This window comes from Argopecten irradians, chromosome 12 (genome assembly GCF_041381155.1).
Source record: "Argopecten irradians isolate NY chromosome 12, Ai_NY, whole genome shotgun sequence".
Lineage (NCBI taxonomy): Eukaryota > Metazoa > Mollusca > Bivalvia > Pectinida > Pectinidae > Argopecten > Argopecten irradians.
In genome coordinates, this window is record NC_091145.1 from 23,276,840 (window position 1) to 23,293,742 (window position 16,903).

The following is a 16,903-nucleotide window of genomic DNA, read 5'->3' on the forward strand; positions in this document are numbered from 1 at the left end:
TACACTACCCCAAACTAACCCCCTTCACATAACTCCCTTATACTATCCCAAACTAACCGCTCACACGTAACTCCCTTACACTACCGCAAACTAACCCCCTTTACATAACTCCCTTATACTACCCCAAACCAACCGCCCACACATAACTCCCTTACATTATCCCAAACTGACACCCTACACATAACTCCCTTACACTACCCCAAACTTCCCGCCCACACATAACTCCCTTACACTACCACAAACTAACCGCCTACACATAACTCCCTTACACTACCACAAACTAACCCCCTACACATAACTCCCTTACACTACCCCAAACTAACCCCCTAAACATAACTCCCTTGCACCACCGCAAACTAACCGCCTACACATAACTCCCTTACACTACCACAAACTAACCGCCTACACATAACTCCCTTACACTATCCAAAACTAACCGCTCACATATAACTCCCTTACACTTCCCCAAACTAACCCCCTTCACATAACTCCCTTACACTACCCCTAAATAACCCCCTACACATAACTCCCTTACACTAACCCTAAATAACCCCCTACACATAACTCCCTTATACTATCCCAAACTAACCCCCTTCACATAACTCCCTTATACTATCCCAAACTAACCCCCTTCACATACAACTCCCTTACACTACCCCAAACTAACCCCCTTCACATAACTCCCTTATACTATCCCAAACTAACCGCTCACACGTAACTCCCTTACACAACCCCAAACTAACCCCCTCCACATCACTCCCTAACACTATCCAAAACTAATCGCTCACATATAACTCCCTTACACTACCCCAAACTAACCCCCTTCACATAACTCCCTTATACTATCCCAAACTAACCGCTCACACGTAACTCCCTTACACAACCCCAAACTAACCCCCTCCACATCACTCCCTAACACTATCCAAAACTAATCGCTCACATATAACTCCCTTACACTTCCCCAAACTAACCCCCTTCACATAACTCACTTATACTATCCCAAACTAACCGCTCACACGTAACTCCCTTACACTACCCCAAACTAACCACCTCCACATCACTCCCTTACACTATCCAAAACTAATCGCTCACATATAACTCCCTTACACTTTTTCAAACTAACCCCCTTCACATAACTCCCTTACACTACCCATAAATAACCCCCTTCACATAACTCCCTTACACTACCCCTAAATAAAACCCTACACATAACTCCCTTGCACTACCGCAAACTAACCGCCCACACATAACTCCCTTACACTACCCCAAACTAACTGCTCACACATAAATCCCTTACACTACCCCAAACTAACCGCCTACACATAACTCCCTTACACTATCCAAAACTAACACGCTCACATATAACTCCCTTACACTACCCCAAACTAACCGCTCACATATAACTCCCTTACACTTCTCCAAACTAACCCCCTTCACATAACTCCCTTCTACTACCCAATACCAACCGCTCACAATAAATCCCTTACACTAACCCCAAACTAACCCCGTACACATAACTCCCTTACACTACCACAAACTAACCCCTTACACATTACTCCCTTACACTACCGCAAACTTACCCCCTACACATAACTCCCTTACACTACCCCAACCTAACCCCCTACACATAACCTTCTTACACTACCCCAAACTAACCCCCTACACATAATAACTCCCTTACACTACCCTAAACTAATATAATCGTCCACACATAACTCCCTTACACTACCCCAAACTAATATAACCGTCCACACATAACTCCCTTACACTACCCCAAACTAACCCTCTACACATAACTCACTTACACTACCCCAAACTTCCCGCCCACACATAACTCCCTTTCTCTACCCCAAACTAACCCCCTACACATAACTCACTTACACTACCCCAAACTAACCACTCACACATAACTCCCTTACACTAACCCTAAATAACCCCCTACACATAACTCCCTTACACTACCCCTAAATAACCCCCTACACATAACTCCCTTGCACTACCGCAAACTAACCGCCCACACATATAACTCCCTTACACTACCCCAAACTAACCGCCCACACATAACTCCCTTACACTACCCCAAACTAACTGCTCACACATAAATCCCTTACACTACCCCAAACTAACCGCCTACACATAACTCCCTTACACTATCCAAAACTAACCCGCTCACATATAACTCCCTTACACTACCCCAAACTAACCCCCTTCACATAACTCCCTTATACTATCCCAAACTAACCGCTCACACGTTACTCCCTTACACTACCCCAAACTAACTGCTCACACATAAATCCCTTACACTACCCCAAACTAACCGCCTACACACATAACTCCCTTACACTACCCCAAACTAACTGCTCACACATAAATCCCTTACACTACCCCAAACTAACCCCCTTCACATCACTCCCTTATACTACCCCAAACTAACCCCCTACACATAACTCCCTTACACTACCCCAAACTAACCCCGTACACATAACTCCCTTACACTACCCCAAACTAACCCCGTACACATAACTCCCTTACACTACCCCAAACTAACCCCCTACACATAACTCCCTTACACTACCCCAAACTAACCCCCTACACATAACTCCCTTACACTACCCCAAACTAACCCCCTACACACATAACTCCCTTACACTACCCCAAACTAATATAACCGTCCACACATAACTCCATTACACTACCCCAAACTAACCCCCTACACATAACTCCCTTACACTACCCCGATCTAACCCCCTACACATTACTCCCTTACACTACACCAAACTAACCCCCTACACATTACTCCCTTACACTAACCCAAACTAACCCCCACACATAACTCCCTTACACTACCCCGATCTAACCCCCTACACATAACTCCCTTACACTACCCCAAACTAACCCCCTACACATAACTCCCTTACACTACCCCAAACTAACCCCCTACACATAACTCCCTTACACTACCCCAAACTAACCCCCTACACATAACTCCCTTACACTACCCCAAACTAACCCCCTACACATAACTCCCTTACACTACCCCAAACTAACCCCCTACACATAACTCCCTTACACTACCCCAAACTAACCCCCTACACATAACTCCCTTACACTACCCCAAACTAACCCCCTACACATAACTCCCTTACACTACACTACCCCGATCTAACCCCCTACACATTACTCCCTTACACTACCCCAAACTAACCCCCTACACATAACTCCCTTACACTACCCCAAACTAACCCCCTACACATAACTCCCTTACACTACCCCAAACTAACCCCGTACACATTACTCCCTTACACTACCCCGATCTAACCCCGTACACATTACTCCCTTACACTACCCCAAACTAACCCCTACTCTCCCTTACACTACCCCAAACTAAACCCCTACACATTACTCCCTTACACTATCCCAAACTAACCAACTACACATAACTCCCTTACACTGCCCCAAACTAACCCCTACATATAACTCCCTTACACTACCCCAAACTAACCGCCTACACATAACTCCCTTACACTACCCCAAACTAACCCCCTACACATAACTCCCTTACACTACCCCAAACTAACCGCTCACACATAACTCCCTTACACTACCCCTAAATAACCCCCTACACATAACTCCCTTACACTACCCCAAACTAACCCCCTACATATAACTCCCTTACACTACCCTAAACTAACCCCTACACATAACCCCTACACATAACTCCCTTACACTACCCCAAACTAACCCCGTACACATAACTCCCTTACACTACCCCAAACTAACCGCCCACATATAACTCCCTTACGCTACCCAAAACTAACCCCTACACATAACTCCCTTACACTACACCAAACTAACCGCCTACACATAACTCCCTTACACTACCCCAAAACTCACCCCCGACACATAACTCCCTTACACCTTACACTAACGCAAACTAACCCCCTACACATAACTCCCTTACACTACCCTAAACAAACCCCTTACACATAACTCCCTTACACTACCCAAACTAATTTAACTGCCCACACATAACTCCCTTACACTACCCCAAACTAACCGCCTACACATAACTCCCTTACACTACCCCAAAACTCACCCCCGACACATAACTCCCTTACACCTTACACTAACGCAAACTAACCCCCTACACATAACTCCCTTACACTACCCCAAACTAACCGCCTACACATAACTCCCTTACACTACCCAAAAACTCACCCCCGACACATAACTCCCTTACACCTTACACTAACGCAAACTCACCCCCGACACATAACTCCCTTACACCTTACACTAACGCAAACTAACCCCCTACGCATAACTCCCTTACACTACCTCAATCTAACCCCCGACACATAACTCCCGTACACCTTACACTGCCCCAAACTAACCCCCTACACATAACTCCCTTACACTACTCCAAAACTAACCGTCCATACATAACTCCCTTACACTAACCCAAACTAACCGCCCACACATAACTCCCTTACACTACCCCAAACTAATATAACCGTCCACACATAACTCCCTTACACTACCCCAAACTAACCCTCTACACATAACTCCCTTACACTACCCCAAACTAACCGCCCACACATAACTCCCTTACACTACCCCCAAACTAACCGCCCACACATAACTCTCTTACACTACACTTGATCCCCTACACAAAACTCCCTTACACTAACCCAAACTAACCCCCTACACAAAACTCCCTTACACTACCCCAAACTAACCGCCCACACATAACTCTCTTACACTACCCCAAACTAACCGCCCACACATAACTCTCTTACACTACCCCAAACTAACCCTCTACACATAACTCCCATACACTAACCCAAACTAACCGCCTACACATAACTCCCTTACACTACTCCTAAATAACCCCCTACACATAACTCCCTTACACTACCCCAAACTAACCCCCTACACATATCTCCCTTGAACTACCGCAAACTAATCGCCCACACATATAACTCCCTTACACTACCCCAAACTAACCGCCCACACATAACTCCCTTACACTACCCCAAACTGATCCCCTACACAAAACTCCCTTACACTACACCAAACTAACCGCCCACACAAAACTCCCTTACACTAACCCAAACAAACCCCCTACGCATAACTCCCTTACACTAACCCAAACTAACCGCCCACACATAATTCCCTTACACTACACCAAACTGATCCCCTACACATAACTCCCTTACACTACCCCAAGTTAACCGCCCACACATAACTCCCTTACACTACACCAAACTAACCGCCCACACAAAACTCCCTTACACTAACCCAAACAAACCCCCTACGCATAACTCCCTTACACTAACCCAAACTAACCGCCCACACATAACTCCCTTACACTACACCAAACTGATCCCCTACACAAAACTCCCTTACACTAACCCAAACTAACCCCCTACACATAACTCCCTTACACTAACCCAAACTAACCGCCTACACATAACTCCCTTACACTACCCCAAACTAACCCCCTACACATAACTCCCTTACACTACCCAAAACTAACCCCTACACATAACTCCCTTACACTACCCCAAACTAACCGCCCACACATAACTCCCTTACACTACCCCAAACTGATCCCCTACACAAAACTCCCTTACACTAACCCAAACTAACCCCCTACACATAACTCCCTTACACTAACCCAAACTAACCCCCTACACATAACTCCCTTACACTACCCCAAACTAACCCCCTACACATAACTCCCTTACACTACCCCAAACTAACCCCCTACACATAACTCCCTTACACTACCCCAAACTAACCCCCTACACATAACTCCCTTACACTACCCCAAACTTACCCCCTACACATAACTCCCTTACACTACCCCAAACTAACCGCCTACACATAACTCCCTTACACTACCCCAAACTAACCCCCTACACATAACTCCCTTACACTACTCCTAAATAACCCCCTACACATAACTCTCTTACACTACCCCAAACTAACCCCCTACACATAACTCCCTTGCACTACCCCAAACTAACCGCCCACACATATAACTCCCTTACACTACCCCAAACTAACCGCCCACACATAACTCCCTTACACTACCCCAAACTGATCCCCTACACAAAACTCCCTTACACTACACCAAACTAACCGCCCACACAAAACTCCCTTACACTAACCCAAACAAACCCCCTACGCATAACTCCCTTACACTAACCCAAACTAACCGCCCACACATAACTCCCTTACACTACACCAAACTGATCCCCTACACAAAACTCCCTTACACTAACCCAAACTACCCCCCTACACATAACTCCCTTACACTAACCCAAACTAACCGCCTACACATAACTCCCTTACACTACCCCAAACTAACCCCCTACACATAACTCCCTTACACTACTCCAAACTTATGTAACCGCCCACACATAACTCCCTTACACTATACCCCAAACTTTCCGCCGACATATAACTCGCTTACATTACACCAAACTAACCGCGGTTTGGGAAAGTATGTCCGTATTGTGTCGTGTTGTAATAAAGACATTTTTCTTTTAGCTATAGTAAACATATTATTACTTTTTCGTAGCAAAGAATAACAAAAAGATTTCTTTAAATGATCTATTATTATCAAATATTGTCATCAGCCAGTAAACAGCAACAGGATAGTAATGACATAAATATGTCCAAAACATTTAATCACATTCATAATCGATATTCGAACAATTTTTATGTTGTCTTCTATGTTATATGCTAGACACTCTAGAGTGTCGTGAACAACGACCATTTACGTGAGAAATAACACACTAAATTTTGCACCAGACAATGGAAATGGAATGTGTGATGGAACATGTTTTAAGTGAAAGACAGCATCACCACGTGACTTGTGACGTCATGATACGTTTTATGGGTCTACTTCCTCGTTCTATAAACAGCTGACACAGAAACGCTAATAGCACGGGGCCAGATACATACCGGCAAATCAGTATACTGTTTTGACTTTAAACATATTTTATTGTCATAAAATTACAAATGGATTAGGCACAAGTTATTTCAACTTAAAGATGCTCCACCGCCGACAGAGCATAAATGATATTCATCATTTGCACAATAACTGGTGTTTAATCGTGTATATATATCCCTAATTAACACAAAAATTAATATAAAACAATTCATTTCACCTTTGATGCGTGCACAATCAGTACTTCATTCCATATAGAATATAGTGCCACGGATTTTTTTCGGGATGCAATTAATTATTTTTTATATTTTCAACTTGATGTAAAAAAAGAAGCTCAAACTTTTCAATGGTGGTAATGGTGTAATGTAAGCATTTTTTGTAACTGAAGAAAAACACTAAATCGTCTGCTCCTGTTTTTGATATTGAAAAAAAATACCATTTGTCGGCGGTGGAGCATCTTTAAAGGCCCACTTCCTTTCCGAAATGGCTTTTAATTTTTAAAATGGGAATGTAAAAAAATATCGATAATTTTGTAGAGTCTTAAAAAGTATTAACTAACCGTTAATACTACATTGATCATCACCTTCTGAACGATTTGATTAAAATAAATAAAATGTTTATTTTCATAACGCGGGTCGTATTATGTTTCCCGCCGTCGTCCTAAATACCACGCGGTAGTTGACTATCACTGCGCCAGACGGCAAAACAGCGAATTGACTCTCCACTGTTTTCATATATTACGCAGGAAATCTTGCATATGTTTGGTGTCGTAACCTTATCTTAGGTCATCGGTATGCATTTTCTGATGTTATTAATGCTTTTTAAGAAACCTTTATATTTTGCCCCGGAAAGGTAGTGGGCCTTTAAGAAGCCTTCTCCAATCAACATGAAATATTTACAGGTGATGACATACATACTATAGATATAAATAATAATTGATTTTGTCAGAGTATATAATAACAAGATATATACTATATATTATGTTATTACATAATTTGTTTACACCAATCTATATATGAAGAAATATAATATTTTCAACTATTACACCGACCGTTCAATAAAACCTTGTTATATTGCACGGTTCGAAGTTATATTGCACGCTTCGAGATGTTATATTGCACGGCTTTAGGAACACCTCGCTGTTGTTGTCTAGTTTTGTAGAAAACTTCCGAGGAATTGCGAGTAACAGTGTGTTACGTTATTATGACGTCACAAAGGGTCACGCTCAATTTCGCGTTGGATTTTTAGATCTCGAATCAAGCACGTCATGTAGACGTTTACAGTACCGAGTAAAGGACGGACACGATGAATGTATTAGATCAAAAGGCTGCAAGCAGGTCTAATAATGTGAAAACAGACAATAAGACATCCAAACCGGAGTTACAACGTGACGCACGTGGGCTATACGTCAATCTTCAATGGGATATTAAGGTTTTTTCCGTACGGTACGGTGTTGATTTTGTTAAGTGATTGCCGTATTCGTTTTATAAAAAATATTCAGCTGAAAAACTGGTGATTATGTAATAAAACAAATATTGCATGGTTACTGTGAGGCCTCGTGCAATATAACATTTGTTGATTACCATCACCTCGGGTTAAATATTATGAACTAGAGCACAGTAACCCATGAAATATTTGTATAATATTATGTAGTATTCAAAATCTTCTGCTGGACTTTATAAATGATTGCACAAGTCCAAATACATGACAGTTTACTCCCAAAGTCAAGTTTTCATTTCCGTAAAGTAATAAATTTAAATTTACTTGTATATCTCAATCATTTAAGATTTGGAGCTTTTCTGAACGGACAGCAGCATAATTTTGACATTCGAAAAAGAAATGGTTAGCATTTTCACAAGTGTAGCCACAATTTCTACAAATAGAATTTACACGGGAAAGGTCATCTTTTAGAGAACTACACTGATGTCTTAATTTCTCTTTCTCCATAATTAAAATAATATGGTAGACTAGTAGAAATAGATTGGGAAAGAGCTAGTTTAAAGGAAGAAAAAGTTAGGGATTTAATATCGACATCTAAGTTGTTCCAGCTTCTTAAAGTAGTGGGAAAGAAGGATTTGGTTGTAGTAGTCGGTAATTTGGAATTTGGAAATTTTCGCTATTTCTTGAAGTATAAGGATTATTATAGACTACTGTAGGAAATAATAAGTTTGATAGATAACTTGGAGTCATATTATTATGTATTTTATATAGTAATTGTAGTTTTCTTTTAGCTCTTCTGTCCGAAAGGGGTTCCAAATTTGTTTCAAAATATAATGATTAATTTCTAGTATGATACGGTAACCCGGTAATAATTCTGTCTGCATCACGCTGAGCCCGCTTTAATCTATCAGAATCAGCCCGAGAGCATCCGTTCCACATGCATATTCAAGAACAGGTAAAATAAAAAAGACTTATAAGTTGTTAAAAGAGCACCACGCTTTAACAATTATTTCATTTTCCTTAAGATATTTTTTTTTCATAATTGATTTATAAATTTCATTGATGTGATCAGACCATTTAACATTTGAAATAAAAAATGACTCCAACATGTCTACGAAAACTACTAAAATCTAAAAAAAGTTCCATCAAAAATTAAATCCAAATTTTTGTCAATGTTATCAAAATTTGATATAAGAATTACCTCAGTTTTATTAGGATTAAAAGAAACAAGTCACGTTTTTGCCCATCGATTTAATTTATCTAAATCCCTATTTAAATCTGTGTTTATTTCACGACATGAAGATGACGGCTTTATAAGGGTAGTGTCATCAGGGAATAAACGTGGTGTTGATTGAAGTTCATCAGCTAAATCATTTATTTAATAATACCATATGATTTTAATTTAATTATAAGACCTTTGTGCCAGACTCTGTCAAAGGCTTTAGAAATGTCACAGAATATCAGACAAGTATATTTTTTTCTTCTAGATTTAGACTAATGTTATGGTATATTCCAATTAATTGTTATACTTTTGAATGAAAAGGCATAAATCCGGCTTGAAACTAATAAAATATTTTTTTTACAAAAAAATAATTATGCAAGTGCTTAAACATTACCCTTTCAAACACTATGGGACGATAGTTTGATTTAGAATGTCTATCTCTGTTTTTAAAGAGAGGCATAGCTTTAGCCATTTTCCATACATTTGGAAATATACAGCTAGATAGAGAAAAATTGAAAAGAACCTCAAGTAGTTTACAATCAGTACAGAATTACCGTGATTAAGCTATATCACGTAAAACAATCATGCGCTTAATTTATACATAGCGATGCTACTGCAGACAACAATTATTTCATGATTAAAGTTTTATTGTCAATTCTGAAATTCAAAAAGGGAGTTTAGTCATTATTTTAAAATTCATTTCGATATGAAACTGGTGACGCAAATAGCTCATGAAATGTAAATGAAAACGGAAGTTTAAAGTGCAACAGGTGCTCGATAAAAACAACGAAGCCAACAAAATAACAAAGCCATGATCCAAAACATTACTTACCATATTAGATCATATGTTTAACAAAAATTGACTACTATTAAGAGCAACATTGTAACCTAACATTCAGATAAATGTTTTGAAAGATAATATATCGATGGTAATCGAATATATCGATGGTAATCGAATATGGATTCATCCAAACTGAACACTGTTGAAACAAACCCGGTTTTGACGATTTCATACGCAGGCCTAAAAGAAAGCACATACAGAACTAGGTGCAAGATTTTGAAATTTTATGGCTATGCAAATAAAAAACGGACACTATCAAGACTTTGCCGTGAACTCTGCGCTTCAGTGTTGCAGCATTAGATGTTGCCGTATCAGGATTCCCATATTGAATACATATCAAAATCTAATCTTACATGCGCGCGTCCTCTGTCCGCCCACGTGTGATCGGTCAGGTTGGCATGGAAACAGCGAGCTAGGCCGATACTCTCCTTGTCTTCGCAGTGGACCATCATCAGGAAACCTTGTAAACTGTTGATGGACGCTGTCAAGACAAACATTACTTATATATAGCTATAACGAACATCTCCCTTTGTTTTGTTGTAGGGTACACCTTACCACTACGGGGCTCCTACCAATCAAACACATTAGCATTGAACTCCCAAATTTAATGAGAATTGCGTGGAAATCGTTAAGTTTTCTATAAATTAACACATGTGACATCGTGTTGGAATCGAAAGCTTGATGTCTGATATGTTATAACTTAATGAGACGAGTGTAAAAATTTAAAAACCAACGTAGGAAAGAATAACAGTACGGTTGTTGTCGCGGGGCTGATGATTGATGTAATGAAACATACAGTAAATAAGCACATTTCGGGATCGGGAAACAAGCTTTAAAAAGCTTATATAAATTCCTTTTCCGCTATGTAATTCTGACATGGCAGCGATCAAGAAAATCTGATAATCGATATACTGAAAACGTTTAGAATCAAATAGACTCTGAAGGCCAAATTGCGATTTTTTAGAACCGCTTACATATAATGTTAATCTTTATAGATAAAATCGCGACAATTTGACCCGTGTAATTAAAGTGAATAGTCGGGCAAAGAAAATCAGTCTAAATGCGTTCATTGGCCTTCCAAAAGTTCTCACATATTAATACGACGACCAAGTTCTGCTTACGTTTCCCAGTTCTGACCATTAAAATAAAGGAAAGTTGAAAGCATTGAAAGCGAGGCTGCGTGGAAATGTAACCACGGACATAGTCAGTCGGGAGGACGTTTTAGGATTCCTATACTTTAAATTAATTTCTTCGTACGCAGACGGATTTTGGCGAGAGATTTTATTTTTCTATTTCATAAGAAATTATACTGGATACATTCACACCATTTTTACCGACTTCAGCCATCCTGCCCGACTGTTCACTTTAAACTGGCTTTACAGAATATTCGCTGAAACAATATAACTAACCCACACATGTCCTTGAACAACAGAATATCATAATAAAATTGTGAATTTCAAATTAAGACAACAATATTAATTACACACGAGCCAATTTTAATATCGGTATAATTTACACAAGCTTCCGTCAGACTTTGCTCGCTGAGGCTAAACTACAGAACTAACGGATAATTTGTAGTCAATAAATAGATAGAGGACATTGTGTGGCACTTTATAACACCTGATCATAAGGCTAGAAAGTGTTTGATCCGTGCCACATTCTGGTTTAATGCTTTTACACCACTAACAGCTGCTTACACCACGTGTCGCTATTTTTATCGGAGAAAAAGTTTTTTAAATGTCTTCTTTCATGAACAAATTTTAACTGGGTTTTAAAATGTGTTGCACTATATTGTTGTGGTGTCGCTTTATGACCGTGTGTCATTTAGCTATGCCAACGACAAAGCAAGTTATTTCTGAACACGAAGCAACTCCGGAAACCTACGAGTCACAACGCGATCTTTGTTGGTGACAAACAGGGGCGTAGGAAGGGGGGGGGGGGGGGGGGGGGGGGGGGGGGCAGGGGGGGGGGGGGGGGCAATGCCCCCCCCCCGTTCCCCAGGACTGGGGGCAAACATGTCTTTTTGCCCCCCCCCCATTTTCGCCGAGTGAAATGTTTTAAAAATGCACATTTGAAAGAAAAAAGGGTCCTCATGCACATTTTTGTACTTAATTTTTCAAGCACGTAATGTTCAAACCTTTAATAATGAAAATTCAATACACACGAACTAGACTAGACATGTCCATCAAGGGACTATACTATTTAAAAATAATGCTTCTTAAAAGATTAATTTGTTCATATGTCTTCAATTCATTATTACTTTGAGTTACACAACAATGTGCCGATGGTGTGAATCCGGTATGTTAAGATCGAGCAGGGTTGCATAATGACAGGACGAACTCACCATTATCATTTCTAAATGCAGGTAACTTTAAATCGAAAAAATACCCTGTTAAGAACGCTTTAATATCAGCAAAATAGACCTCCGGACCCCCAAAACAACAAAATATCGCGCCTTCAGAGCTCGCAGATTCATCAAAATACATCGTAAATCTTAATCCCCCCCCCCCCCCCCAAACACCTTAATCCCGCTCCTTCGGCCCTCGCAGATTCAACAAAATGTGTCGTAAACTCATCTCTACCTATCTTAATCGTAATTTTTTTCCCGGGGGAGACCCCCGACCCTCCAAACACCTTAATCCCCGCGCCTTCGGCCCTCGCAGATTCAACAAAATGTGTCGTAAAACTCATCTCTGCCTATCTTAATCGTAATTTTTTTTCCCGGGGGAGACCCCCGGCCCGCCAAACACCAAAATCTCTCGCGCCTTCGGCGCGCGCAAAATCCTCAAATTCCATCGTAAAACTCATCTCAGTCGTTCTTTATCATAATAATTCCCAGGGGATACCCTTTATTTGCGTATTCATTATCTTCCTGTTAGCGACACCACTCCCCCGCATTACGTTTCATCTTCCTACGCCACTGACCGACGATAGACAGACACGAAACCATCTTTTGATATGTCTCATACCTTTAATAAGTAACGTAACTTAATGGCTACTAACATTTTTGTTTTGTTTGTCTGGTAGGGACTGTGTTATCTTTCCTGTTTATCGTCTGGCATGTCTTGCTCGATTGGTTACTTGCGCGAAAACAAACGTGTAGCATTCCGTACTTACAGTCATACGGAGCGTTCCAGGTAAACTCGGCCCGATACACCCCATTGCCGACGTCCTTGATGTGTGCATCTAAGCCGTGTGGTGTGCCTGGCCAGGCTTCAACAGCGTCTGTGATATAACGTGTAAATAATGAAATAATATTAAACAACTACATTCAGAATATGTAATCGGTTTACCAAAGAGTAAAATAACAAAGTACATTTTATGCATCCTCCATCTTGTGACATAAACAACAAAAAATAGTTTTGTGTGAAATGGCCACCGGATGGTGACATTTAATATTACACAAAATATATAGACAAACAAATAAAAAGTCATACTGACTAAGGCATAGCATTATACATATCAAACAAAGGAGACACTTTGTAAAATAAAGAAAAGCATGAGTGGTGTTTTTAAAAACTCTGCCACCAAAACCAAGATGTTGTATAACGCAATTGCTAGATCGATGTTGTTAAGCTCTTGTTTGCGCCAAGATATGTAAGCTTAACATATTAAAATGCTTTTCTATCAATAATAAAAATAAAATGTCAAAAATAAATTGAACTTGTACCAATTAGAAAAATGACAATAATGGAATAACGCAAGGGCTTAGACAGAAATACAAATGTCGGAATAATAGGCACGTTCATGTTGATGTAGAACTGATATGGTGATGATGGTCAAGAAATTATGTATTTTAATCTCCTGAAAATTGGAATCTAATTATTTTCATTTGAAGAATGAAAACACTCAAAAACACAATCTGTCAGGTAGGTGATTGATTTTTTTTTCATGATTCAGTGGTTTATACCTCTTATAAGGGTCAAACTTACGTGAAAATAAAAGAAATCCCCAATCTTGAACATAATCGTCTACAAAATAACAGCTCTTATTTCCCGGAACCATTTTGGATTCGTATTGAGGGTTATGGGTAAAATCACTAGGATTTCCAGTAAGCTCATTATATTGCCGAACGGTTCAAGCGCTCATGTAATTGGATTATGAGTAAACGCTTTATGTGACAGAAGCTCAAGGGTAATTTTCTAATTTGCAAACGTTCAAATTTTGGAAGAAATACAGTATTTTTATTATTTATTACACTGATCGTTGCTATATATCGTATGCTGTTGTCATTATTGTTTTAAATCCATTTAAAGCGCCAGAAAAATATTTATATTTTTTTAACCTTTTTGTAAAACGAATATATTCTTAGGTGATGTTCAAATATTAAACTTTCCCTAGCAACTTCCAGTGTAATTTGCTGACCAAAAAAGAAATGTCTATAAGGAAATTCATGAAATACTGTAATTTGGATTTCCCGCCGTTTTATATTTTGTCACTGCGTGCACCCTTTAAGGCCCTGGCTTCAGTGATATTAGGATATATAATGTTGGCCTACCTGGGATTGAAGGATACATAGGTAACCAAGTCTCCGTACTTTGCAAATTGACCTACAAAACATGTACCTGAGATTGGAGGGACACATAGGTAATCAAATCTCTGTAACTTACAAGTTGAATTAACTGGGATTGTAGGGACACATAGATAACCAAGTCTCCGTACCTTACAAGTTGACTTACCTGTGATTGGAGGGATACATAGGTAACCAAGTATCTGTAACTTACGAGTTGACATACCTGGGATTGTAGGGATTCATAGGTAACCAAATCTCTGTACCTTACAAGTTGACATACCTGGGATTGTAGGGATAGATAGGTCACCAAGTCTCTGTAACTTACAAGTTGACATACCTGTGATTGGAGGGATACATAGGTCACCAAGTCTCTGTACCTTACAAGTTGACTTACCTGTGATTGGAGGGATACATAGGTAACCAAGTCTCTGTACCTTACAAGTTGACCTACCTGGGATTGGAGGGACACATATGTAACCAAATATCTGTAACTTACGAGTTGACATACCTGGGATTGTAGGGATTCATAGGTAACCAAATCTCTGTACCTTACAAGTTGACATACCTGGGATTGTAGGGATATATAGGTCACCAAGTCTCTGTAACTTACAAGTTGACTTACCTGTGATTGGAGGGATACATAGGTAACCAAGTCTCTGTACCTTACAAGTTGACTTACCTGTGATTGGAGGGATACATAGGTAACCAAGTCTCTGTACCTTACAAGTTGACTTACCTGGGATTGTAGGGATACATAGGTCACCAAGTCTCTGTACCTTACAAGTTGACTTACCTGTGATTGGAGGGATACATAGGTAACCAAGTCACTGTACCTTACAAGTTGACTTACCTGGGATTGTAGGGATACATAGGTAACCAAGTCTCTGTACCTTACAAGTTGACCTACAAAACATGTACCTGAGATTGGAGGGATACATAGGTCACCAAGTCTCTGTACCTTACAAGTTGACATACCTGGGATTGTAGGGATACATAGGTCACCAAGTCTCTGTACCTTACAAGTTGACTTACCTGGGATTGTAGGGATACATAGGTCACCAAGTCTCTGTACCTTACAAGTTGACTTACCTGTGATTGGAGGGATACATAGGTAACCAAGTCTCTGTAACTTACAAGTTGACTTACCTGTGATTGTAGGGATACATAGGTAACCAAGTCTCTGTACCTTACAAGTTGACTTACCTGGGATTGGAGGGATACCTTACAAGTTGACTTACCTGTGATTGGAGGGATACATAGGTAACCAAGTCTCTGTAACTTACAAGTTGACTTACCTGTGATTGTAGGGACACATAGATAACCAAGTCTCGGTACCTTACAAGTTGATTTACCTTGGGATTGGAGGGATACATAGGTAACCAAGTCTCTGTACCTGACAAGTTGACATACCTGGGATTGGAGGGATACATAGGTAACCAAGTCTCTGTATCTTACATGGAACATCCTCCTGTAACAAAAAAAAATCATATCCCAATAATTCCCAGACATCCTGGACGTAATGCCGTGTCTGCATATTACAGAGTTATCTACCTTCGAATAGGTATCTATTATGACGTCATGTGTTTGCGAGCGTAACGTCATACTTTATGTGGAAAAGGACGTGGGTTTCATTCACAAAAATGACGTCACAAAGGAGACCTTGCCGAAAGGGAAGTAACTCTAGATATATAAAGAGATGGAATACGTCTCAGTACTTTTACATCGTATTGCTTGTTTTCTTTGTTTTTTTACGACCTTTTTTACTGACCATCATTTCAGAATAGTTTACCTGTTAACTGCTGGATGATGTATGTTAATATTGGCATGTGAGCAACACAATCACGAAAATGTGGTAGATAAGCCTTTAGCTTATAATAAATAAATCAGTAATTACAGTTAATTATTGTAATAGAACTAAAATAATGTAAT

The 16,903-nt window shown here is 39.9% G+C and overlaps 1 protein-coding gene across 1 annotated transcript in view; it reads right to left on the reverse strand.

Moving 5' to 3' along the window:
* Positions 1-16,903, reverse strand: part of LOC138336322 (uncharacterized) — a 68,757-nt gene that overhangs the window by 35,449 nt on the left and 16,405 nt on the right. The window contains exons 2-4 of the mRNA XM_069285760.1: positions 16,385-16,442; positions 13,579-13,686; positions 10,815-10,942 (exon numbers count right to left, since the gene is read on the reverse strand). Of these exons, the coding sequence (XP_069141861.1) occupies positions 10,815-10,942; positions 13,579-13,686; positions 16,385-16,442 (294 nt within the window). The remainder of the gene's footprint in view (positions 1-10,814; positions 10,943-13,578; positions 13,687-16,384; positions 16,443-16,903) is intronic.